General features: G+C 39.6%; 1 protein-coding gene across 1 annotated transcript in view; it reads right to left on the reverse strand.

Moving 5' to 3' along the window:
* Positions 1 to 14,321: 14,321 nt before the first annotated feature.
* MTMR12 (myotubularin related protein 12) overlaps positions 14,322 to 24,363 on the reverse strand; it is a 33,543-nt gene continuing 23,501 nt past the window's right edge. Inside the window, exons 11-16 of the mRNA XM_027446298.3 lie at positions 23,159 to 23,237; positions 21,356 to 21,426; positions 20,019 to 20,191; positions 19,134 to 19,301; positions 18,061 to 18,222; positions 14,322 to 17,056 (exon numbers count right to left, since the gene is read on the reverse strand). Coding sequence (XP_027302099.2) covers positions 16,469 to 17,056; positions 18,061 to 18,222; positions 19,134 to 19,301; positions 20,019 to 20,191; positions 21,356 to 21,426; positions 23,159 to 23,237 — 1,241 coding nt within the window. The 3' untranslated portion in view covers positions 14,322 to 16,468. The remainder of the gene's footprint in view (positions 17,057 to 18,060; positions 18,223 to 19,133; positions 19,302 to 20,018; positions 20,192 to 21,355; positions 21,427 to 23,158; positions 23,238 to 24,363) is intronic.

The following is a 24,363-nucleotide window of genomic DNA, read 5'->3' on the forward strand; positions in this document are numbered from 1 at the left end:
CCTGTGCTTGGTAGTGGCTGCTGCAATGTATGCTTCCTGTCGTTGTGTTGTCACTGGGCATGTCACTCCCCCTGCCCCAACTCCAGTGTCCCCCAACCTGAGAGATGAGGGGCTAGATCTGTGACGTTCTGTTAAGAACCAATAATGCAAAAGCAGGGGCTGTAGTCCATTAAATAGTTTTTGTTTGTCTTAGAGTAATTTGACCTTGTAACGCATCCCTGTTTATTCTTATGCCAGTATCTGGCAGAATTTCTATTAACAGTTGCCGATGAGTCTAAATTATCTGTACTAGAACTTCAAAAGTACCTGGGTTTTTTGAACTGCTGCCAGCCCCCTGGGAAGGAGAAATGAAAGGGAAAATAGCAAAGGCATGAATCTTAGTCTCTTGTTTTGTTTTGTGCTGGTTGCAGTTCCCATGATTTACTTCACAGTGGGAGCAGGGCTTACCTCTAATGTCAGCAGAAAAACTGATTAACAAACGGAATGCAAATGTCTTGGGATAGCAGGTAAAACAAAGAGTAATGTTGTTTAATAAGCAGGAGGTCACCTGCTATTCACTTTCAACAAATGCATTGTAGCTTGAACATCCGGAGCATGACACAGAGCTGGTTAAATCTAGAACAAGATACTGCTGGGCAGATTTTTCTCTTGAAGGACAATCAGCTTAATAGCATGTGCTGGTTCTGAGACTGATAGCAAGAGTACAGAAGTGGTTTTCTAGAAGAAACAGCAGCCAGTTGCCAGCTCTCCTACAGCTTCACCATCCAGTGGTTTTGCCAGTTGGTCTTGTTTACATTCCTATCTGTGTCTTCCATTCCCTTGCAGTGAAAGTTTGCCACTCCCAGCTATGCCACTGCAAACTGGTGTCAGGAGCAGCTGTTGGAAAATATAATATCAAAAAACAAAACAAAACAAAACACATAATATTTACCCCATACCATTTCAGAAATCTATTGACAGGAAGCCTTGCAAATAGGCACCATATCATTGCTGAAGGAGCTCTTGTACACAATGTGGAAACCAGTAGACAGAAGGAAAGGGAGACAGGGATTTCTTAAGGCTAAACCATCCTTAAAACCATGCTGATTACACGCATGCTGCTTAAGTGCTGCAGCAGACATTAATAATAAAAAACAATTTGAAGGAACAAAATATCTTCTGAGAATTGTTCCATCCACTGTTACCAGCTCCAAGAACAGGATTTTGACTTGCAGTAAGAATCAAGATGCTGAAAGATGCAGAGTGATGAGAGGGTTATTGGGCAAGAGAAGTGACCAGACAAATGTGCAATATTATAAGAGGGAAGAAACCAGAGTTGGTGGTCGACTGTAAAAATCACATCTCGTACACAGTGGATGCATAATAGTCTCTATCCTTTCCGCTCTTTCAGTTTCAGCTGTACCTGTTTTACTCATATCGTGTTGTTTTGGTTACCCAATAAATTTTTCACTAGCCAGTGTAGACCAGCTGGCATTTTTTTTTTAGTTTTAGGAATAAACCTTACAAGACTAGCAGCACATTTTGCTAAGTTAAAAGCACCAACTGATATGTCTCTTTCTGTCCATACAACAAACCCACGCTTTAACAGCTGTTAGCACTCAATCATTAGACATAATTCAGATTATCAGTTCACAAGGTCAAAGTTCAGCAATATATCTTTTCCAAGAAACCTCTTTTTAAGTCTCTACCTTGGCGTGATTTAAAGATGTTTTCTCAAAAATATGAAGAATTATTCCATATTTGACATAGAATGTATCAGTAAATGAAGAACTCGCAAATTACTTTCAGTGGCATAGTGCCAGATGTTAATACCTAGCTCATATAAAATCAGATTAGCCATTAAGTCAGTAAAAAGATTTCTTTTAACTTCACAGGGCTTTCAGTGAAAATTTTAGTACTGCTTTTATTTTTTTATATATACAAAATCAATAAACTGTTGTGATTTTGTTTTGTTTTGTTTTTGCAGACTGTGACAAAAATTTTAGGAAAAACAAAAACAAACATGGAAAGGTATTAGTCACATTTTCTCATTTCATAAAGCATTTTCTTCATTCCACGTATTTCCAGATCCTCTCATCTTCTGTGGAGTTCAGATGATTGCTAGTTCCTGAAATCATTGTATTTTAATAGCATCTTCTCCCTGTGTTTGAGTGGTGCTGTTCAGTAGCAAAAATCTGTACTTGTTATTTTAATATAGCAATTATAGTACCGAAATCATAAAGGCAAAAGTATCAGTTAAGGTTCTATTTCCAACAAAGATGTGCTTTCATTTCTACACATTGGTTCAATTCAACCAGCATCACTAGGAAAAATGTGCAGCTTTCTTACCATGTTCAATGAGTAAAGTCCCATGAAACAAACACAAAAACTGTCATTGGTATTTGGCAAAACTGAAAATGCTTAATGCAATCGATTTTATATAAACTCAGTTTTGAAAAAGCTTTATTTCACTTCCCATGTAACAAATGCTTTACTGTCTGTTCCTTTAAAAGTATATAAATACTCATCAACTCATTAAAAAAAAATACATAAAGCCAGATGGTGCAAAGGAAATGTTTCCAAGGAGTTGCAATTTACAAGATGAATAGTGATTAGAACAGTATTTTTTTTGTCTAATTAGAGGATACTCACATTCATGCAGAAGTGTGTATAGAACACATGCCCATGACTTTTGGTAGGTTTGCACCTTCTACTTATATCCAACGATTCATGCAAAGATAATCAAATAATGAGTGATAATTTTAGAACATAGTAAATGTTCTTTTTTTAAAAAAAAATGTTCTTTTTTTTTTTTTTTTTTTTAAACAAACAAACAAAAAAACATTGAGGGAGAAATATAATAATAATAATAATAATAATTTCCAGATCTAGTGGTCCTATCAACTCAGTGTGTGAGCAGGTGGGGAAAGGGAAATGGAAGAAAAAGAAATATTTGGTAGCAGCCATCTTGAAGCCTCTATGAAGTGAGGACATAAAGCTGTATTTTCAAGGAACCTTCTTCCTGAGAACTCAGACAAGCACATTGCGGGGTCTGGTCTGTGCCTGGGCAAGGCTGCACGCCTGCCTTGCACTTACTCCTGAGGGCAGCCAGGCTGTGATCACAGTGAACACCAGAAGGTTTGGGAGTTTGGCCCAGATGATAATGCCTTCCATGATACCTTCTACTCAGGGAGCTCAAAGCCTGTGATAAGGATTCGTAGATTAAAAATGCCAACATCTCTGGGTTATGCTTCTCCCTGGCTCACCAAGTCAAAACGGCATGGCAGCACTTCTAATTAGCTAGGTTTATTTCACTTAAATTCTTCTTTGAAAACACAGAACAAAGTCTTGTGCTACTCAAGTGTTACATATAGAGCACTGTGTCTTACCATCTTGCTGTGGACTTTGCACTGCCATTGCCGTCACAACCTGTTAGAAACTAAATGTAGATTTGATTGTGACAGGACAAGAAACAAAATTCCAGTTGTCTGGAGGGGATGTACTTGATCTTCGTGGGGTGGAGGAGGCAAGAAGTGAGACTGCTCACTCAGCAGCAGAGCACCCTGCCAGGCACTGCTCTTTTTCTCAATTTTGACTGAATTTCAGGCACCTCCATAGACTGTGAAGGAGAAATCTTGAAAAAATTGTCCTGTGAACATTTCCCACAGGGATAAAACAAGCCAAACGTGGATTGATTTTCTTTGGGTGAACTCTGCACTGAACAATGTCTGTGCAACCATCTATCTTTAATATTGTAAAATAACATTATCACTAGATCATTTCTATGTGACGGCTTTTAAAAAGATTGCACCAGCTAGCACTTTACTATCAACACAAACATTGATTCATACGTTTGATGATAAAGAACTGGTGTTCCAACAGAAAGCTCTTCATGGAAAGACACTTTTGAATGAAATCTACTCTGCAGACCACATTCTTAAAGTAATAATTTGAATTGGTGGGACAAATGCAACTCAGGATGTTACCTGCATAGTATAAATTGAAGAGTGTTGGAGCATGAAATACAACATAATCTCTGAGGCCACCTGGTTATTTAAAAGCATGTTACTGCCCCGTTGAATAAGCACATTTCCATAAGTACTGATTGTGTTGTTAGGAGCTCATTAATGACTATAAATACGTATGAGTTCCTGCTGTGTACTTGTGCGGCCCCATGCACAAGACAACCTGCACATGGCAAAGATGATGTACAATATCCAAACATGGGACACAAGGGTGTCTGATAACTGAGTATCTCCATTTTTTTTTTTTTTTTTTTAATACTAGTATTTGTAGCAATCACTGTGGATTCAAACAGAGCAGAAACTTGACTACATAATCTGGAATGATCTCACAAGTCATGGCAAAGCAGTAATGTTACAATCAGCCTTGTACACTTAGGCTACTCATGTTCCTGCCTTTTAGTGGACCTTTTTTCCCTTTCAAAACTAGACTGAGGAAGAAGAGAGGGCATTTGGGGCTTCATTTTTGAAGCCAAACAGCTCTAAAAACGAACTGTATAGCTGGAAACATTAGACCAGAGTGATGATTCTTTTATTTTCTTTTTTTTTTTTTTTTTAGGGATCTGGTCCAGTTTTGAGGGCATGCATGTCACCTAAGAGTAAAATCCTGTGCAAAACACTATGCTTTCACTTCTTTATTGGATGCTTCCAACTGAGTTGAAATCAGTCCAGTGCAGGACAGTCTGGCTTGGGAATGCTGGATTTGAGGTAGTTCCACATCCAAAGGGAACCCCACAAGCAGGGATGGTGCACTTGAGAGTATGACTGGATGTGGGTGTGCTCTTAGGGGGTTTCTTCAGACAGGGTGGGGGGGATGTATTCAGCTATATGAAATTGCTGGCTTGCTGATGGCAAGATATGTAAAGGTAATAATGTTGATGGCATTGTTATTTTTCTAAAGGTACTTAGTGGTTGCAGAAGCTAGCTTTGTACAGGGTGAAAGAAGCTTTCCTTTCTTCTTGAGTCCATCTACTATTAGTCAAACTACAGCTTCAAGCATGATATTGATCCCTGTTGGCCGCAAACCTCAGGCTACTACAGCAGTAGCAACATGTGGCAGCTGGCCATCGGGCAGGTTTCCCTTGCAGTTGTAGGGCTCGCTACAGAACAAAACCTCCCAAAACATGCCTTTCACAGCCACCAGAGGCAATCTGATGCTCACAGTGGTCATGGAAGCCAGGATTAGATCCTTAGGACTCCAACAACTTCCCCGAGGAGGAGAGAAAAAAAGGAAAGAGCATCAAAATTATTGCCACGCACTCTACAATGAAAGTTAGAAACAAAAATTCAGTAGAGAAACACAGAGGGTGACTGGAAAAAGAAATACATCCAGCAGCATAAGGCGGTGGTCCTGGCATGGTCCAGAATCCTCCAGATAAAACCAATGCATCTGCATGGGTGCAGCAGGGAATCACAGAATCATAGAATCGTTAAGGTTGGAAAAGACCTTCAGGATCATCTTGGCCAACCATTCCCCTACCCCCAATGCCACCCACTAAACCATGCCCCTAAGCACCACGTCCAACCTTTTCTTGAACACCCCCAGGGACAGTGACTCCACCACCTCCCTGGGCAACCCGTCCCAGTGCCTGACTGCTCTTTCTGAGAAGAAATGTCTCCTCATTTCCAACCTGAACCTCCCCTGGTGCTACTCAAGGCCATTCCTTCATGTCCAATCACCCCCAGATCCTTTTCCTCTGCACAGCTTTCCAGCCACCCCGCCCTAAGCCTATAACGCTGCATGGGGTAGTTGTGGCCAAAGGGCAGGACCGGGCACTTAGCCACGTTGAACTTTCTCCCACGGGCCTCTGCCCATCGATCCAACCTGTCCAGGGCCTTCCTACCCTGCAGCAGATCAACACTTCCCCCCAGCTTGGTGTCAGCTGCAAACTTACTGAGGGTGCACTCAATTCCCTCATCCAAGTCATCCGTAAATATATTGAAGAGGATGAGCCCCAACACTGACCCCTGGGGAAAACCTCTGGTGACCAGTTACCAGCTGGATTTCACTCCATTCACCACCACTCTCTGGGCCTGGCCATCCAGGCAGTTCTTAACCCAGCGAAGAGTGTGCTTGTTCAAGCCATGGGCTGCCAGCTCCTCCAGGAGAATACTGGGGGACACTGTGTCAAAACCCTGTTGAAGTCTACGTAGACAACGTCAACAGCCTTTCCCTCATCCACCAGGCGGGTCACCCAATGGTAGAAGGAGATGAGGTTGGTCAGGCAGGACTTGCCTTTCATGAACCCATGCTGGCTGGGCCTAATCCCCTGGTTGTCCTGCACATGCTGTGTGATTGCACTCAAGATGACCTGTTCCATCACCTTCCCTGGCACAAAGGTCAGGCTGACAGGCATGGAGTTCCCCTCATGAGGAGGATGGAAAAGAATGAGAAGAAGCTGCACAGCACTTCAGTATTTTCACCTGCATAGCGAGTTAGTCAAGATCCTGTCTGGTTTATAAGTCATCTCTGGAAGATAAATCTCTTTCTGCTCTCACTGAGAGAAGACATATGAGCTTTCCATATTTAACACGGAATATGTCACACTGATGAGTCAACTTTCCCAATCAAGGTGTCCTACTTTGGTATGTATGGTCTTACTAAATATTTTCACTGATAGTTAGGAAACAGTTTAATTCTCTTTGCCAAATGATAAAACATTGATTTTATTTAACTATATCCTATACAGTAAGTCCTGCAGAGAAAATTAAAAAAATCTTTTAAAGATCCCTGAACTAAAACTACTCTCACTGTTCGTATCCTACCTTCTGGAACAGCAAATGCAACTCGTGTTTCTGTAGAACAAACACAAGGAAAAGACATTTAAGCTTTTACTGGCCTTAAGCCTCAAAACGCACCTGTGGCTGTCATCCAGCAAGGTGATCTCTGCTGCTTACAGCTCAGCAGCAGGACCAGGTGCTATGCCAAAGCAAAGAAAGCACTCCCTGTCCTGAAAGCACAGTCCTGTTCTAAAAACCAGCTTTGTGAGAAAAAAAAAAAAAAAAAAGCCTTTAGGAATTTCCCTCTTTTTTGACTGAAATGAGCTCTATTTTCCTAACTGCAAATTCAGCCTGGAACTGAAGAGCCAAGCTGGCACTTCACCGTCTGCCATAAACATCCAAAGCACGACCTGCACCTGTATGAACCCAGGAGTGTGAACTGGCCGCAGGTCACAACATCACATTTGAATATGTGTTCACCAGTCAGTGTGAAAATAAAATTAGTACAAGGTGCTAAAGTGTTTCTAACATCCTGTTTTCTGACAGGAGCTATATCTGGAGTGTGACGAGGCCACGTTGCTCTCAGCTCTACATGTGACTGAACTACACGCTTCAGCAGATGCCTTTTACAAAGGTGTACTCACAGCTCTTCTCCCCTCTCTGGAGTGCTGACAGTAGTGGGGATTTAATTTTGACACTAACATCAAGAAATACAGCATGGGATGTACATGAGGACCAAAACTGTTGAAATAAGAAAAATGCCATTTTTACCACTGTTGAGTGACAAGACCATACTGGAAAGATACTGTAGCACAGAAATAATTTTCAGATTTGAAAATACATAGATAAACTACTTCAAAGCAGGCTTTTTTTACTATGTCTATTCAGCACAGCTGACAAAAATAATAATAATAAAAAAAAAAACAACAAACACAACCCATCAAAATTCCTAATTCTTCTCCGTCTGCCAACTTCCCTCCTGCAGGAAGAGCTCTTTCTTGATCTGGGCAGTTGGCCAGCTCAAAGTCCTATAGGTTACTCCAGTTGGGAATAAAGCACCTTTGATGCAGTTTGGTTTATTTACAAAAAACACACAGCCCCGCTTCTTTGAGCACAGCTTAAATCAAGCAGCTGGAGACAGTTTCTTGAAACACAGCTCCTTCAGTCAGCACCCTGACCCCAAAGCCCTCTTGAGGGGCTTCTCTTACCACTTTGAGAAGCAACACGTTTGGTGCTCCACACTGCCATCTAGCCCACCTCAGAACATGATCTGACTGAGGCACCAAAGTTGCTCATCGTGGTTACGCCGTGATCACCAACCTCAGCACGGGACAGACTTCTCCGGCTCAGCTCTGAGGATCTGGTGATAACCAAATATCTTTAATAACTTTATAAATTATATAGACAGTGGGGTCAAGTGCACCCTCAGCAAGTTCGCAGATGACACCAAGCTGAGTGCTGCAGTTGACACAACAGAAGGAAGGGAAGCCATTCAGGGGGACTTGGACAAGCTTGAGCAGTGGGCCCATGTGAACCAAATGAGATTCAACAAGTCCAAGTGCAAGGTGCTGCACCTGGGTCAGGGCAATCCCAGACACGAGCACAGACCGGGATAAGAACCCATTGAGAGCAGCCCTGTAGAGAAGGACTCGGGGACTCTGGTGGACAAAAAGCTTGACACGAGCCAGCAGTGTGTGCCTGCAGCCCAGAAGGCCAACTGCGTCCTGGGCTGCAGCAACAGAGGGGTGGGCAGCAGGTGGAGGGAGGGGATTGTGCCCCTCTGCTCTGCCCGGTGAGGCCCCCCCTGGAGTGCTGCGTCCTGGGCTGGAGCTCCCAGCACAAGAAGGATGTGGGGCTGTTAGAGTGGGTCCAGAGGAGGGCCACAAAGTTAGTCAGAGGGCTGGAGCACTTCTATGAGGACAGGCTGAGAGAGCTGGGGATGTTCAGCTTAAAGAAGAGAAGGCTTCAGGGTGACCTCATTGCAACCTTTCAGTACTTGAAGGGGACTTATAAGATTGAGCAAAGAGTTGCTCTCCATCAGATATTGACAGGATGAGGAGGAGTGGCTTTAAACTAAAAGAGGGGAGATTTAGATCAGAGGTTAGGGGAAAAAATCACTCAGAGGGTGGTGAGGCTCTGGCACAGGCTGCCCAGAGAGGCTGTGGATGCCCCATCCCTGGAGTTTTAAAGACCAGGTTGGACAAGGCCCTGGATAACCTGATCTCAGGGGTGGCATCCCTGCCCACGGTAGGGGAATTGGAACTAGATGGTCTTCATGGTCCCTTCCAACCCAAGCCATTCTGTGATTCTGCAACATCCGAAGCCCCCATCGGAAGCTTCCCACAGCAGACACAAGCAGACGTCCAGGAGATCTGGGAAAACCCAGATTTAAGATGAAAAAGACCTTGCAGCTAGTGTAGCTGTCAGAGTGGTACCTATTGGTAAACCAACTGTTAAATGAACAAAATCTAAGATAGATGCAAGAGATGTTTTCCACACCTTTAGCGCTCAGCCATATCTAAAGGGATTTACACTAACAGAAAATTCCCCCCCCCCATAAAACCTTTCCACAAACTCACACAGCTGGCCAGATGCTGCCGAAGGCTGACACTCCTTCAGCATCTCTTTTCTGCCACACATGGATTGAAGAGCTAATACTGCTTCCTCACTTAAAAGAGTTCATTCAGCTGTATTAAAGAACTCCTGTTCAGTCCCATGATTACATTTACCCTTTAAACTCCAGTTCTCACTCAGAAAATGATGGAATTAACCGAAGAGAACTTTTGAAAGGAAATTTTTTGGTGAGAGGAACAGCCATACACCATGTTACTCTGAAAAATGCAAAGACATAAGTCAACTTTCCCCTGAGCACGCATTGTGGCTGGAGAGCCCTTTGCCTTGTGAGGGTCAGCAGCAGGCTGGGCATTAACAGCTGAGAGGGAAAGCGCTCGGAAAAGGGAAGGATGTCTACCAGTCTAGACAGAATAATGTCAGCAGCCAGCACCAATAGAGCTGTTAATGCTTTAATAAGATACACGGATTATGAAGAAACATTTATGTTCAGTCATTTCCTGCTGCCTAAGTGAGTCCATGTCCCTGGTAATCGTATTTCATCTGCATCCAGCATTCATTATTACCTGCAGAACTCCAGGGGCTTTGTGTGTTCACAGAGCCTCTACTTAATACTGATACATTAAGTAATGGTTTTACTATTAATGTATTGCATTTCAGTAACTAGCCCTTTTTATCATCATTTCTGCCAGATTTGCATCTCCGCTGCCATTTGAATCATAAAAAGGGCCATTGCCTTTGCAAAGGCACTAGGGGGATGAATACCTCTGGGAGATTAGGGTCTTCCTCAGAACGGAGAGAGCTCCATCTCCCCCCCACCCCGAGGCAGATAATGGGCTGCATACAGACAAAGCACATCACCTGCATTAAAACTAACCAAAAATCAGAAGTAAATGAGCAAAATATGCTGAAAAGGGAAAGAAGTTTTTTTTTTTTTTTTTTAAAAAAAAGGTAACCAGTTAGCTATGTATGGCTGAAGCTTAAAAAACAGGAATGCATCAGGAGTCCAAGATCGTTTTCAGAGCTTTGATTGTTTTCACGCTACAAGTCAAAACATGATTTTTGCTTTTCAACAGCCGCACTCAATCACTGCTAAATCACAGCCCAGGCAGCACGACGGTATTTAAAACCACCCCAGTCCAAAACAAAGTACAGCCTAAGGAACAACAGGCATTGAAGTGTCTGATGGCTGTAGATCAGACTAGCTTTGTTTGCTTACCTTATCTTCTTAGTGTAGCAACCATATCCAATACAATGCAACTGTTCTTTAATCACCCTATAAAGCTTTCCCAGGCAACCTCAAACCAAAACTGTTCGGTTGGTTGGTGGCTCTTGTTGTTTGTTTGTTTCCCAAGTATTAAATAGCTGGAATTAGTTGTGCAAGTTATTTAAAACCTTTCAGCTAGCTGCACATGAGATATGGTTCCCAGGAATTCCCTCTTTTCCAGAGTTAGATTTACTGCAGTTGTGCTTCCATCTTTCACCTTCTCTTTAATGGACAGCCCCCAGTCACAGCACAGGGCATCCTCAAGCACTCTGCTCCTGTTATTTCCCTTGTACCACCATGGGGTGATTTGTGTCAACAAGCTGATGCAATAGAAAACCAACCCATAAAAGTAAAGCCTGTTTTTCCATAAAACATGCTGCTGGCTACATGACACTAACGGCAAGGCGGTGGAAGCACGCTGCTGGGGCAGGACACAGCAGGACCCCTTCGGCTGCAGCCTGTGGTTGCACCACATCAGTTGTAACCCAAACCCAGTCACCGCTGGGAGAACAGACCACTGCTTCCAGTGCTGGCACTAGTGCAGCAATGTACTGAAAGCTGCAAGATGTGTTACATTTGAAAGCACAGTTTAGGATAATCACCCTGGTTTTTCCTTGATGCAGTTTCCATTTACAGAAATATGGAACAGGATAGGGTTTTATTCGTTCTAAATAATTACCTTTTATTACAGGACAGCTACCAGAGCTGCCGTGTTCCACATTGATAGGGAAATAAGTGACCTTGCACTTTGAAAAGACTGCACGTTAATTGTTATGAGTTAAGTCATCTGCAGCAAGTCTTATCTGCGTTTCACATATCCCCATCACCCTAGGAGAGCACAACAGGAAAAACCATGGCAAGCGTAGAACCAATCTTTTCCAAATTTCAACAAAGAGCCTTTAGAAAGGAATGTCAAAAAGATTTTTTTTTTTAACTTTTTTTTTTTTTTTTTTTTTTTAAGAGCAAACTCACAGTGGAAAGTCTGGTCTGGGAAACTAGAAAATAGAGGAAGTGGCTTGTAGGAAACAAACTGGATTAATCTGTGTAGGGAACATCAGGAGCTTGGTAAGCAGCATCCTGTTTTGATTTGTGCATCAGGGTCACAGTGAAAGTTAAAATATCTTGCATCATCACCAAAACATGAAGCAATGAGCTCTTCGCATAAAATATGTTTCTCTGTCATCGCATTCATGCGTAAACATACTTTAAAACAATGCCTGCAGAAATGAAAAGAGGAAGTGAATCCCACTCACTGCAAAGTGAGCCAGCTAGCCTACAGAGCTCTGACGTTTAAATGCTTGATGGTATTTACAAAATATTTGAAGATTTATGCTCAACTAGCAGAATTTTACATTAATTCTAGTTGCTAGCTGTTCTTAATTGGATTTACTTACTTTTTTTTTTTTCCCCAGAATGGGAATACTGTTAACAATAAGGATTATAAGTGACCTTTCAGAAGTCATACAAATGCAGTTTATTTCCAGGAAACTCAACAGGTTCCAAGCTTGAATTTTGGCTCCTACTGTGTAATGAAAAATATATTTCAGAGAGCAAAAACAGACATTAACCAAGATAAATAAAAATTCTGTTGCCTTAAAAGAAAGCCCAGATACCTGATACGACTGTAAACAAGTGGGTTTTCCTATCTGGGAGTTTTCCTGTCTGGGAGCTGCATGGCTTTTTGTCTGAAAATTGTAGGCTGAAATCACAACTGAGCTGCAGGCACAGGGGGTTTAAGTTTCCTTTTCTCACCCTCATTTCCTTAGTGGCCACACAGGGCAGCTAATGTTTGCTCTCCACCCACTTGCACCAAAGCTTTGGAAACTAGTAGGTAATTTTTACCACATTTGACATAAATAACTCTTAAAATCTATTAGATTCCAACAGTCTAACAGCCAAGCCAACTCATGGCCCTTTACTTGGTCCCCAGGAACAGAAATACTGAATGTGTCTTGCCCAGCAAGTCAGTAGCAGTGAGAAACCTATTAACTGCTAACACAGCATGTGACTTAAGATTAGAGAGGAAGTTTAGGGAGGAAAGACAGATGTTATGGTATGAGGAAGGGTAGGACTCTAGAAGAAAGGAGGAAGTTCAAAGAACTGCAGTGTGGCCAGACAAGACAATGGCAGGGAAATCAGTCTTCACAGTTCTACTTTTCATAAAATAATGCATTAAAGGCACTTCCGAGGTAAGGGCATTCTGCCTGCTTCAAGCAGCCAGGCAAACCGCTGGGGGAAATACTTAATTCATTTTATTGGATTGTCAAAGAAAAAAGAAACTGAGAAAATAGCTGTTTTTCCAGCTCAAACAGCAGCTGTGCTCATCTGTGCCTGTTCCTTTTCAGGATAACTCTACTAACCTACCAGGCAAGAGTTTTGCCATTCTGCAAAGAATAGCAAAATGCAGAAAGAATATGACACAAAATAACTTCACTATAAATGAAAAAAGACATGCAACCATTACAAAGATCTTGCCACCCCCTCTTTCAACCACTACCCTCAAAGTGGAGGAGCCTACGTGGTTCTTCATGGGGTATGCCCTTCACGAGGATCAGAATAGTTCACTAACCCACCTCTTCCCCAGCCCAGAAAATGAAGTCCAGTCCAGGTAATTTCAAAATTGAGTTTTACGCAAAAAGTAAGCTTTTTTCAAGCGTATACAAAGCAGTGTGTACTGTGTATGAAGTTTCCAGCTAACAACCACCATGAAGGTAATCTTCAGTCTAACAGAAGTAGTTCAGTGATTAAGAGTTCATAGATTTAAGTGCTGAATGCATGAATATTCTGAGTATTGTCATTGCCCCTAAGTACTCATGGAATGCATCCCAGGAGAATGCCAATGTGGAAAAGTCATTTAATTCACCATACTAAACCATGGTTAAAACATCTACTACAGAAAGTACTTAACTTCTTAGGATGTAGTAAAGAAGTTATAGCTACATGGTTCTAACCTGAAAGAAAAAAAAAACATGAAAGGAAAAAGCTTTAATTGAAGGAACAGATCAGGAGGCTAAGTTGGCTGTAAGTATCCCTGTAAAGCACATGCCTGCATTCCAAAGCAGTGTCCACCAATAGCTGAACATTTTCAGCCCAGTGAATGCAGCCTTAAAGCCAAGCGGTCAAAGTACACGCACTGATCTTTAGAAGATGTGGGAGAGGCAGTGGCACACCTTGCATTACAATGTGACCCAGCACTTCACAGACTGAGCTATTCCTGTTCCTTCAAGAAGCCTGTCTTAAACCTCATCACAATTTTGTACATTCCCTTCAGGAAATTGTTTTTGAAAGTGTTATTTGTGATAGCAATTTCTCATCTCTGGAAAATAATAAAAGAGATGTTTCTCATTTGTACTCTACAGTTTACCGTGACCAGCCTGCAATCTGTGCTCATTGTGCATCTGGTTCAAGGGATGCTCTGCTGCTGGTATTTCAACAAGCTGCCTCACTTGATACTGCAAGAACATTCTCTGATGAATTGGGGGAACTACGTAATGAAAGGCAAGTATGCTGCCATGACTGAAGTGTTTCAATAGACCTCCAAACACCACCATTCAGCAGCCACTTTCTAGACCACTTCAGTAGCTTCCCATAGTCATCCTACAGCATCACTTTGACACACTTGTTCTACAGCACAGCCAGGTCAAAACAGCTTCCTTCCCTAAGTCTGTGAATACCCTGCATATAACTCAGTAAGTCTTGGCACTGCAGCTGGTCAAATTTACTATGATTTAGTGTCATTTTGAAAAATATGAGCTTAAATATTCTTATTTCAGGTTACATACATCAAAATGTATTTTATTAACACTTTCCAAACAGCTCATTAGAGAGGAATACCAGTCTTTTTTGCATTTTTTAAAGCCAACTACAGTTTCTAGCTTGCATTCAGTGTAAAAACCTCAGAGGTATAAACAGAAGCCTTAAGTAAAAATACTAAGTATATTTCCAATTCAACAGTGCAGAAAACCAGTAACAATGGTATTTATTCTACATTAGAAGTGTTCTCATGTTCATTTCTAAATATATTTCTCTTCTATATAAACTTTTGATAACTTATGTACAAATCAGATGTCCAACATCTGTTAATATAAATATGTAATCGTCATGACTGAAACATTACAAGTTTGATCAAAAGTACAGAAAAATCCAGGTAATAGTTTTTTTTTTCCTAATAGCAGTGTTCTAAAAAACCCTTGAACCCAAATGACCTTAAAATGATAGATTTCTTCTACATAAAAATGCATTGTTCATTCAATATGCAAGAGTTACTGCAAAACTGAATCACTTGAGCTACAATCAAGCCTGAAGGACATGTACTGGACAGCCCATTCTAGCAAATGCTAGCTATGAAAAAAGAGATATGTATCACAGAATAAAGTGTAAGTGCTAGCACATTTTAAAATAAAATGCTACAAACTCAAGTATTGTCCTTGTGCTACTAACACTTAAGGCAATCAAGAGTTGAGAAGCTTCAGTTTGGCATATAGTTGCATCAAGGTCTCCCCCTTCTCCCACTAATACATTTGTTTTAACATAGTATATTTTTAGAGGGTTGCAGACGATATTTTGCTATACAGATTAAGTACAACTCATTTTGAAGTGACCGATCAGTAACCCAGTTTAGTAACACTGAGCTGATCAAATTTAAGTGACAACTTTACCACGTAGATTTTTCAGCGTGGATTTCTAAACTGGTGCAAGAATACAGAGAAAGCCATTAATGTCTACCCTCTCAATGTAACTGATAATATGATTTGCATCTCTTCTCGGGGTACTCTAGAACCTAAGGGTTCAAAATACATATGACAGTCAAACAATACTCCACTTTACAAAGGACAATTATTTGCAGCAAAAATACTTTTTATATAAACATACACAGTAGATCAAAAAGTCAGGCATTTCTTTATGGCTTTTTTCACTGAGGTACTGTTCAAACATCCAGCAAACAGGATGCAAGTGTTTCATAGGGTATGAAAGCCACATTCATAAGCTTTACCACTAACTCATGACAAGTGGCAACAGACTGCAAATCCATGACTGTCTTTGCTTCTGTGTGATGGGTCTCAGTGCTAGCTTCAGAAATCCTCAAAGGCAACTGGGATAAGCACAGGAATTAGAATAAAAAGATCTCTCCATTAAAAGGACTGGAAAAATACCCATAACAATCCAGAATCTGTCAGGCTATTTTCTACAATTAACAGCAAACATTTGGAACTTAATACTTCAAGGCAGCAATGGAGTACAGCACAGCAGACACGCAGGACTTGAAACGTTTAGGTTAGCCCTTGCATCTGATCCTTAAGCGAAGTGCATGCAGAGGCTTAGAAAAGCCAAGCTGCTATTACAATACTACACAAGGTAACGTTCTGCAAGCCAAAGATGAACACTGTCAGGAAAGATGAGGTTGACAAGCAGATGACTTCAGTTGATGCCATAACAGACAGAAAAACCCTGGTGACCACAAGTTCATTCCTCAGCTGTAAAAAACTTTTTGCTTAAAAGCACATTTAGTTATACCTTCCCCTCTTTATTTTACATCAGGGAGAAATGCAGATGTATTAATAGTTTCCAGTACTTTTAACATAAGGGGAAGAGGGCTTACGTTAAAAGTAATTTTGCACATTCCTTATGATTGTTGTTGTATTTAGTATTCTATCTTTACCTCAGAAAATAATATTTTTGTATAAACCAACCATATGGCTTCTCCAGCCTAGACTTTATTATACCTATGCTACAAGTGTTTCTGCAATCAGTACTGTTATGGTGAAATAGAAATTCAAAATACACTCAGTTAACTGAGGTGTTTAAAATCCCACAAATCCACTCAGCAGGCTACAAATACTTGAGTTCCTTAAATTAGGATACAGCACAACGTTTTAACCTCAGAGCTTAGCCACATACAATTCATACTTTAATATATACACTTTAACATATCACTACTTAGATCAACAAATTCATCATCCCTCTTGACCAAGTCATCTTCATCTTCCAAGTCTTTCCAGGTGCTAGTGGGTAAAGCTGGTTTGACAGACTGTCTATGAATTAAAGCAAATGGAAACAAAGACGACAAACGGGCAGAATTTCTCAGCATTGGAACAGCATGTATGTTTCCAGATACAGCTTGGCTATGTTCTTCATCCATTTTTACCTGTAATCTTTCCACTTCTTCCATCAAGTCCAAAATCCTGGCAGCTGTGGCTATCGTACCACCACCATGTAGCTGAACTTCAGGAATCCATCGTAAATACCGTTGTGCCCAGACTCTGATTTCAGGCCCATCAATGCGAGGTAGCAGAAGACCATGATAGTCAACAGGTTTACTATGCCAGCTATCGTAAAATTCCCTGAAGCTATTAGGAGGTTCATCTGAAGAATTAATGAACTTGCCAATTCTTTTCCCCAAAATGTTTTTAATTAAATGATCTGTTTCCTCCCTGAAAAATCCTCTCTTCGGGGAAGATTTTGTTTGTGTCAATGGACAAGAAAGCTGCCTCTGATGCTTTAAAGAGAAAAAAACATACAAAGATAAATGTTAATGGGACAAGAAGAATGTCTTAAGAGAAAATAACAATATTAAATTGTATTCAGAAAATACTTGCAGTCACTGAAGTGGCTTAAACACAGCTACACCTTTGCTATAGTGTCCAAGAACTGTTAACTCTTCAATGGCTAATACACTGAATATTTCACACAGATTATTTTGAAGATACTTCACCACTATAGTAGCAGGGAAAGGAACACTGAATAAAGCATGCTTGTATGAAGAGCATTTTTCTTTTTCAAGAAAGAATTACTTTGTGTGGCTAGCTTAAACTTGGAAATATGTATTTGATTTTGAAGGTTAATTTGTCAGTTCCTCATTGCTTCCCACCACACAAGTTTCCTGCATAATGCTGTAAATCACACTAATAACATCTCACTTGCGAATGCTTTTGTACCAAACAGAGTTTAACCAACATAACAGGGAAACTGAAAAATCAGAAACAGGTAGCCAAAAAAACCCTTTCTGCTGAATTTGTACTGTTTTTCAGTAATGAGGTGATCCATCTATAATATTAAATACCCTGGACAAATTTTGTTTGTTCCTGGGTTTTGTGTTTTAAATGCATGCACACACTCCCATTACATTCAAAACAAATTTAGGGAGGCAGCTTTAAACCTGTTATGTATTTCAATTAAATACTCTGTGGAACAATAAAATCAATTCAACCATCACTACAAGTCACTGGGATGTTAAGTCCCATGAGAAGTTATTACTGTACTTCCACAAAGCTACTATGAGGAAGTCTAAGTTCATGGCTATTTACAGCAACTGTAAAAATAGTGATTAGAAAACTGAGGAAGACAAGCCACATTCATAAGACACAGGTGAGTCTGAGGTGTACATAATTTGCCCATTAACTGCTGGCACTAGTGCTTCCACTAAGTACACTGGAAGTATGACTGAGTTATACCTTTATTTTGAAATGATAGAAGTAACAGGTTAAGCAGAAAATATCTTACTTTGCATCGTGCAGTTTTCCGTTGACTTTTATCTGGTTTTGGCTTCTCTGCATAAAGAGGGTTGTTCAGAAAAGCCTGGGCCTTGGGATCAAACTGCACAGACCAGTCCCACACAGTCAGAAATCTGAAAGGACCACTTTGTGTCTCGAGGCTTTCACCAGTCTGCCAAAACAAACAGGTCACAATTAGGACTGCTATAAAGGAGTTCTGACCAAGTCAAGGTGGAATTAAGAACTGGCTTTTCATAGAGAAGCCCACAGAGTTGCAACACACTTGATTTCTACATATTCAACAGCTGGACAAAATTATTAGATGTAAGTAAGTAAAAACAAAGGCTACCTGTATAGTATTCTCTAACTTAAGACAGTATTTCAATTCAACTGTGTAATCAGACACTACCAAGAATGTCCTTCACAGCTGAAAATGAGACAAAAAACTGAGGGGAAAAAACAAAATTGAAAACTGGGCAGGAAACAGACACATTCTTCAAACATAGGGTGCATGTTAGAATTATGGAATAAACCTCTCCAAATTTCAAAGTTAACTGCAGCTATGTAGTGCTGCCAGTTTAAATGTTATGGTCAGTATTTTATACACAAGTGGTCTCAACTTTTTTTTTTAGTCTTTGTTCAACCTTGCAGAGGATACCCCCATTGCTTCCAGCTTCTTAGGTTATAGAAAAGCATAAACCAAATGTAAAGCAACATTCAATAAGTGTTGATTTTGGAACAGAACAGTACATAACGATTTTGTAGGTAACTTATTATGGACAACAGGGATATTCTCCTTCAGTTAAAGAGCTCAATTTTCAATGGAGAGCAATGAACATGAAAATACAACCCCCCATTAGAAGTAATTTGAGTTATTTTCATGTTGTCAGAGTACTGAGCTTGACTGCATACAACTAATATTGCACTCATTCACCTTCAATGCATCACATTATCCTTCAATTAAATAGGAAAAAAATAGGAAAAGGCAAAAATAAGCATGCTGCTAGTGCCTTTTTTGAGCATCCCTAGCTCATTGGTCAAACCTGTTCTCCAACACATTGCATTGACAAAACAAACCCTTACCGTATTAGTGTCTTTTTGATGTTGCGAATTGAAGAAGAAAGTGCTAAAAATTGGCACATAGAGGCTGTCTGACAAGACAGTTAAGTATGTTTCTGTGAACTCAAACGCTGCAGGATACTGTTGTACCAACTGCCAAACACAATCTAGCAAGAGCAGAAAAACAGGAGCCTAAAAGAAAATATTGCATCTGTTTCAGAAAGTGTTCTATCACACAGACCAATTATATTACAGTATTTAGTGCCCCCAAATACAAGTCTTAAGGAAAGTAATCTGGTGAACTACAAAAATTGCTGTAAGTAACTTAGGCTGAACTCTGAAGTATCATCCCTGACCAGCTTTTGATAGAAATAATTAATACTTTCTAATGAGTGCAAATTCAGGTTAACTCACTATAAAAGGCTGCACAGCAGCAACTTTCACAGTTGACAAAGTACTTCTAGTTTATAGCAATTCTTGATCAGAACTGAACAGTTTACACCTAGGACTTTCTTTTTGTATAGCGATCTGATTTATTCCCCAAATACAAACAAGTAGAAATGAGATTGCAGCATCTAGAAATACAGTATAAAGCTAAACTCTAGATGTGACAAAAATGTAATTCACTAAGTAATTTATATGAATTTCACTATTTAACAGTTTAAAAGTACACGAGATACATGTCTTTCAAAATACTCCCGGATCAGAAGTGAAATTAGTATTCTTTTTAGTTTTAAGGACATTGCTGAACTCTGAATAGCAAAAATAGTAACACTAAAAACACCCAGCCATGAATCAAAATGTAGAATAGAAGATCCTCAGAGCAATTAGAATTTCTGGGCTAACATCTGAATTTCTCCTCACGCTAAGTAAACTTTTAAATATCATGTAAAGAAAAAAAAATCATACCTCTTCTTTGTCACTTTGATGCAAATGGTTACAACGATCCAAAAAGCCATGTCCTCCAATTACCCATTCCTTCTGAATAAGGCTCTGAAAACCTGACTTTGTTCTGCTGTATGAATCCATCATCACTTGAACCAGACTGGAGATTACACAGCACAGATCAGTAGCACTCTCTTCTACAGAAGAGAAGAAAAAGGCTACATTGTCTACTAAGCCATTTCTAAAGTTTTTGTTAAGAAATCAAAGAACTACTGGCTTTACTGAAACAAAATTGTACTGCAAGCCCAGAGAAGCACATTCCTTCCAAATTATATACCCGAATGGAGTTAAACTCATATTTCTAATACTTTTTTTGTGAAAACTTAAGGGTTTTTATGTACACTTATATCAGGATAAAACTTTGACAATTATACCTAAAAAGAAAGCTTTTAATACTGTAACTTCAGTCCATACTCCTTCCAGTCTACTACAGTGCACGTATTATCCCCCTGCATTATGCAACCAGGGCAGCTATTCAAGTCTACCCCTCCTAACCTGCATACATCTTTTCACGAGGTGTGGCTGTGACTTAAGTATCCCTAAACATACACACATGGAGTGTGCAGCAGCACTGAAACTGCTTCCTCAAGCAATAAGCATGCTCTACCATTCAGGTGCCTTCTAGAAGCATCTCGTAACAAGTTACTCAAACAGCAGTGTGGGGGAAAAATCCCTGAATTGACAACACAAAAATAGGGTAATGGTTGACATTAAGATTGTTTTTTGTGTGATTACTTTCCTCAGTCTAGGCAAAGAGCTCAAGATGTGTACAATAAACATATTATTTAATAAGGAGATTGCATATTATTCAGCATGCATCTAGAACAAAGGCATCCTCTCAGATAGTTCTTGTGTTCTAAGTTCTGTGTGTAACTCCTTCTCTTCCCCACCTGGAAGTACAGCAAAAGGTCCGGAAGACCTTTAATGAAAGCACATTAGGATAAGAACACATAAGAGGTAATGACTTTCATGCAGATTTATAAGCAGCTTACTCATTCATAATATATTGTTCTTTGCCTGGAACTATACTTAAAGTGTTTGCTTTTATTTTGGTTGGTAGGGTTTTTGTTTGTTTCTGCTTTGTTTTTAAGCTACAGGAAGCATTTCTAGGAATGTGCGAGCTTTAGCATACCTAAGTAGCAGATGCTTATGAATTGGACGAGGTTTTCCTGTAGATTACAAGCTTACAGCTTAAGCTACATTTAAAGGAGATCAGAAGAAAATGAAATGTAAGATACCTTCCTAATATATATATTTCCTGATTTTATATATTAAATAGGATAGTCTCATGAAATACTGACCGATAAGGAGAACATTTGTATGCTGCCTTTCCAGACACTCAACAACTTCTATGGCTTTCTTCAAGACTCGCCTATTGTGGTACAAAAAAGATTAAGTGAACATCCTAATCGCACTTTTAAAAACAAGTCTTTCACATTAGTCTCCCCTAAAAAGGGGAGAAAATATCACACTGTTGAAGCTTGCCTAGTCCTTTACAAACAAAAAGTCATGCTCAACTTCTGTGAATTAAAAAATATTTAGTTTCAAGACTTAAGAGGTATTTTATCTGGCAAAGAATCATGTATTTCCGTATTACCTCTGTGCATTCATAATACAGTACTCTATTCTGGATCAGTATAAACTGTAACAGACTAAAGTGTTGTTATTGCTAAAATCCAGACCTTTATCCTGAAGAGATGGTACATTGTCACATGGTCTGAACTTTTGGGTAGACCTGTGCGGTGTCAAGAGTTGGACTTGATGATCCTTAAGGGTCCCTTCCAACTCAGGATATTCTATGATTCTATGATTGTCTCACCTACTTTCAAATCTACTATAGTATGTTTCTCCCACAATCTTTCTGAGCACCAGAAGGATCAGCACCCAGATCTTGTAAGCAGGCAGACAGTATTTATTCAGAGAATATCATTAAACTAAAATGACAGAGGAATTACAGACCAGGTAAAACCAGATTTAACAGGGTTGGTTTCTAGTCCTAACTTCATAAAGTTATTTTCAGCAGAAGTCTGCACAGAAACTAGGATTCTAGTAAAAGATTAGGTCTCGAAGCTGACTGTTTATTTTATAAGTGTGGAATTGTTTGATTCTTTGTTTAAGCATCTAGAATAGTTAAGAAGGCATTCCTACTGATTCCAAGAAGCTAAGAATAGACTAATCCAGGAAGCAACTGGATCCAAGTATGGAAGCAACCAGTCTCAAAACAACTTAAGGATAGGAATTTGGGATAGTAAGTACTTTTAACTACTTCTAAGTTACATCCATGCATTTCTCAACATATAGTCTTCATTAGTACCTCTCATTCAACTTAAATTCAAGTTCTGGAATAATGAACGAACACTAAGGTCAATATTTGGTTATTATTTAGAATACAAAGAACTGAAGCTGACTGGAGAAAACCACAGGAATACTTCATAGTAAACAAGCCAATCACAGAATAAGCTGACAGACAATTAAGCCAACACAAAATAACACTAAAAATAAAACAACCTCAACATTCCACTACAACAAGCCTTGCGTTAAGCCAACACCATTCCAAGACTTACTCACTGTGGACTGCTGAGAGAAGAAAAAGAACTTGAGGAATAATCAGGAGAGGAAGGGGACAAAACTGAGAACAACTGTCATTTTATAAATCTGTGGTGGGCTAGCATCTTGCAGTTCATCCCATCCTAAAGGATATTATAGAAGTAGAGAGTACAGAGAACGGCAAGGCTAGTCAGAGACATGGAATTGGTTTCATGCAAGAAAAGATTCTTCAGTTTGGAAAGAAGGTGACTAAGTACAGGAGGGAAGTTACTGATCTGTAGCTTTTCTTATAGGTTCGTTGAATGAGTTTAGTTGGAAATGATCTGCTGCTTCCTACATCTTTTAATGTGGGAGGCTTAACACAATTGCACACTGCAAAAATACTGTCATCTCGTAGAAATAAGATATACATAGGACCGTAAGTCTGTCTTCATTTTCTTTCCTACTGGAAAGGTGAGTAACAGTTTCTTGAAATACAAAGATCTCTCAGAAACACTACAAATTCCTTTAACAACTTGAAACCCAGAAAAATATGGGTATCTATAGATATAGCAAACCTGATAATCTCCAGCCAGTTTGTGCTCTCCAGTAACGAAAACCATTTCACATCAGTTGCCCAGAAGTCTGCACTATTATCTGAAAAAAAAAGTTTACTTATTTGTAGTGCTACTTAATAGCCATCCATTACATTATTCCTCAATTATGAAGGGCTATAAGACAATCAGTAATAAGGAGTTAGTAAATCATGATCACCAGGAAAGTTGACACTATTTATAATTAAACCAATAAGTAAAGTAGCCTTACAAATACATGCACATGTAAAGCTTTGTAGCACAACAGGCTTTTAGAGTAAGTACGCTGTAGGTTCATAGTAACCAGACCAAGTAAATAAATCTGATGGCAAAAATGGAGAAGTATAAGTTTAATCAGAGGAGATGAATTCTTTTGAGTTCCAGTAGCCTGGACCTTAAAGCACGAGCTATACAAAGACTAACATAAGGAGGTATGATTTTGAAAGTCACCACTATTGGAGCCAGAAATAAGTGGATTTTAGAAGGGAGTTACACAAGTTTATGAGATGGAAAAATACCAAGACAAGTGTTAAGCAGTTTTCACCGCAACTATAAAAGAGGCATTAAAACATCAAAAAGGCAATAACAAGGATAAACCATGAGAATAATACCACAGTCATTTAACTCTTACAAATTTCTCTAGGATGTTTGTAGCTGGTTAAAAACAACAGAAACATCTACTGCTTTTATTTCTACTGAAGTCAATATTCAGAAACTGAAAGGCTCTCACTAGCCTATATGGTCAATTAAAACCAGAAGAGATCACCTTTCCTACATAAGACACAAACCTTTAAGTCCCAGGGTCTATGACAGTCCTACTAAAACAATTTGATATCGTTTGATACATCGTACTTCCTCCCCAACCCTCTGTGCCACTCTGATACTTCAGTTCTTCATGCTTCCATATAATTTTTCACCCAAGTCTCTCCATATGCTTCCAATGTTCACTCCCAACTGCTCTCTGCAACTTAAGTGCTGTAGTGCATCTTCAAAGCTCTCTAGTCATTTCTATTCACATTAAACATCATTTTTCTCTGATCTTTTCCGATTGACATTCAAGTTCACTTCCATATAAAGAACTTTAAAGTTAAAAAGTATTTATAAAGTATAAAAGTACTTTACTTTAAAGTTATACATACTTTAAGTATGTATATTACACTACTTCAAGACAGACACCATTTACTCCCCAG

The sequence above is a fragment of the Anas platyrhynchos genome, chromosome Z (assembly GCF_047663525.1).
Source record: "Anas platyrhynchos isolate ZD024472 breed Pekin duck chromosome Z, IASCAAS_PekinDuck_T2T, whole genome shotgun sequence".
In the NCBI taxonomy this organism is placed as follows: Eukaryota; Metazoa; Chordata; class Aves; order Anseriformes; family Anatidae; genus Anas; species Anas platyrhynchos.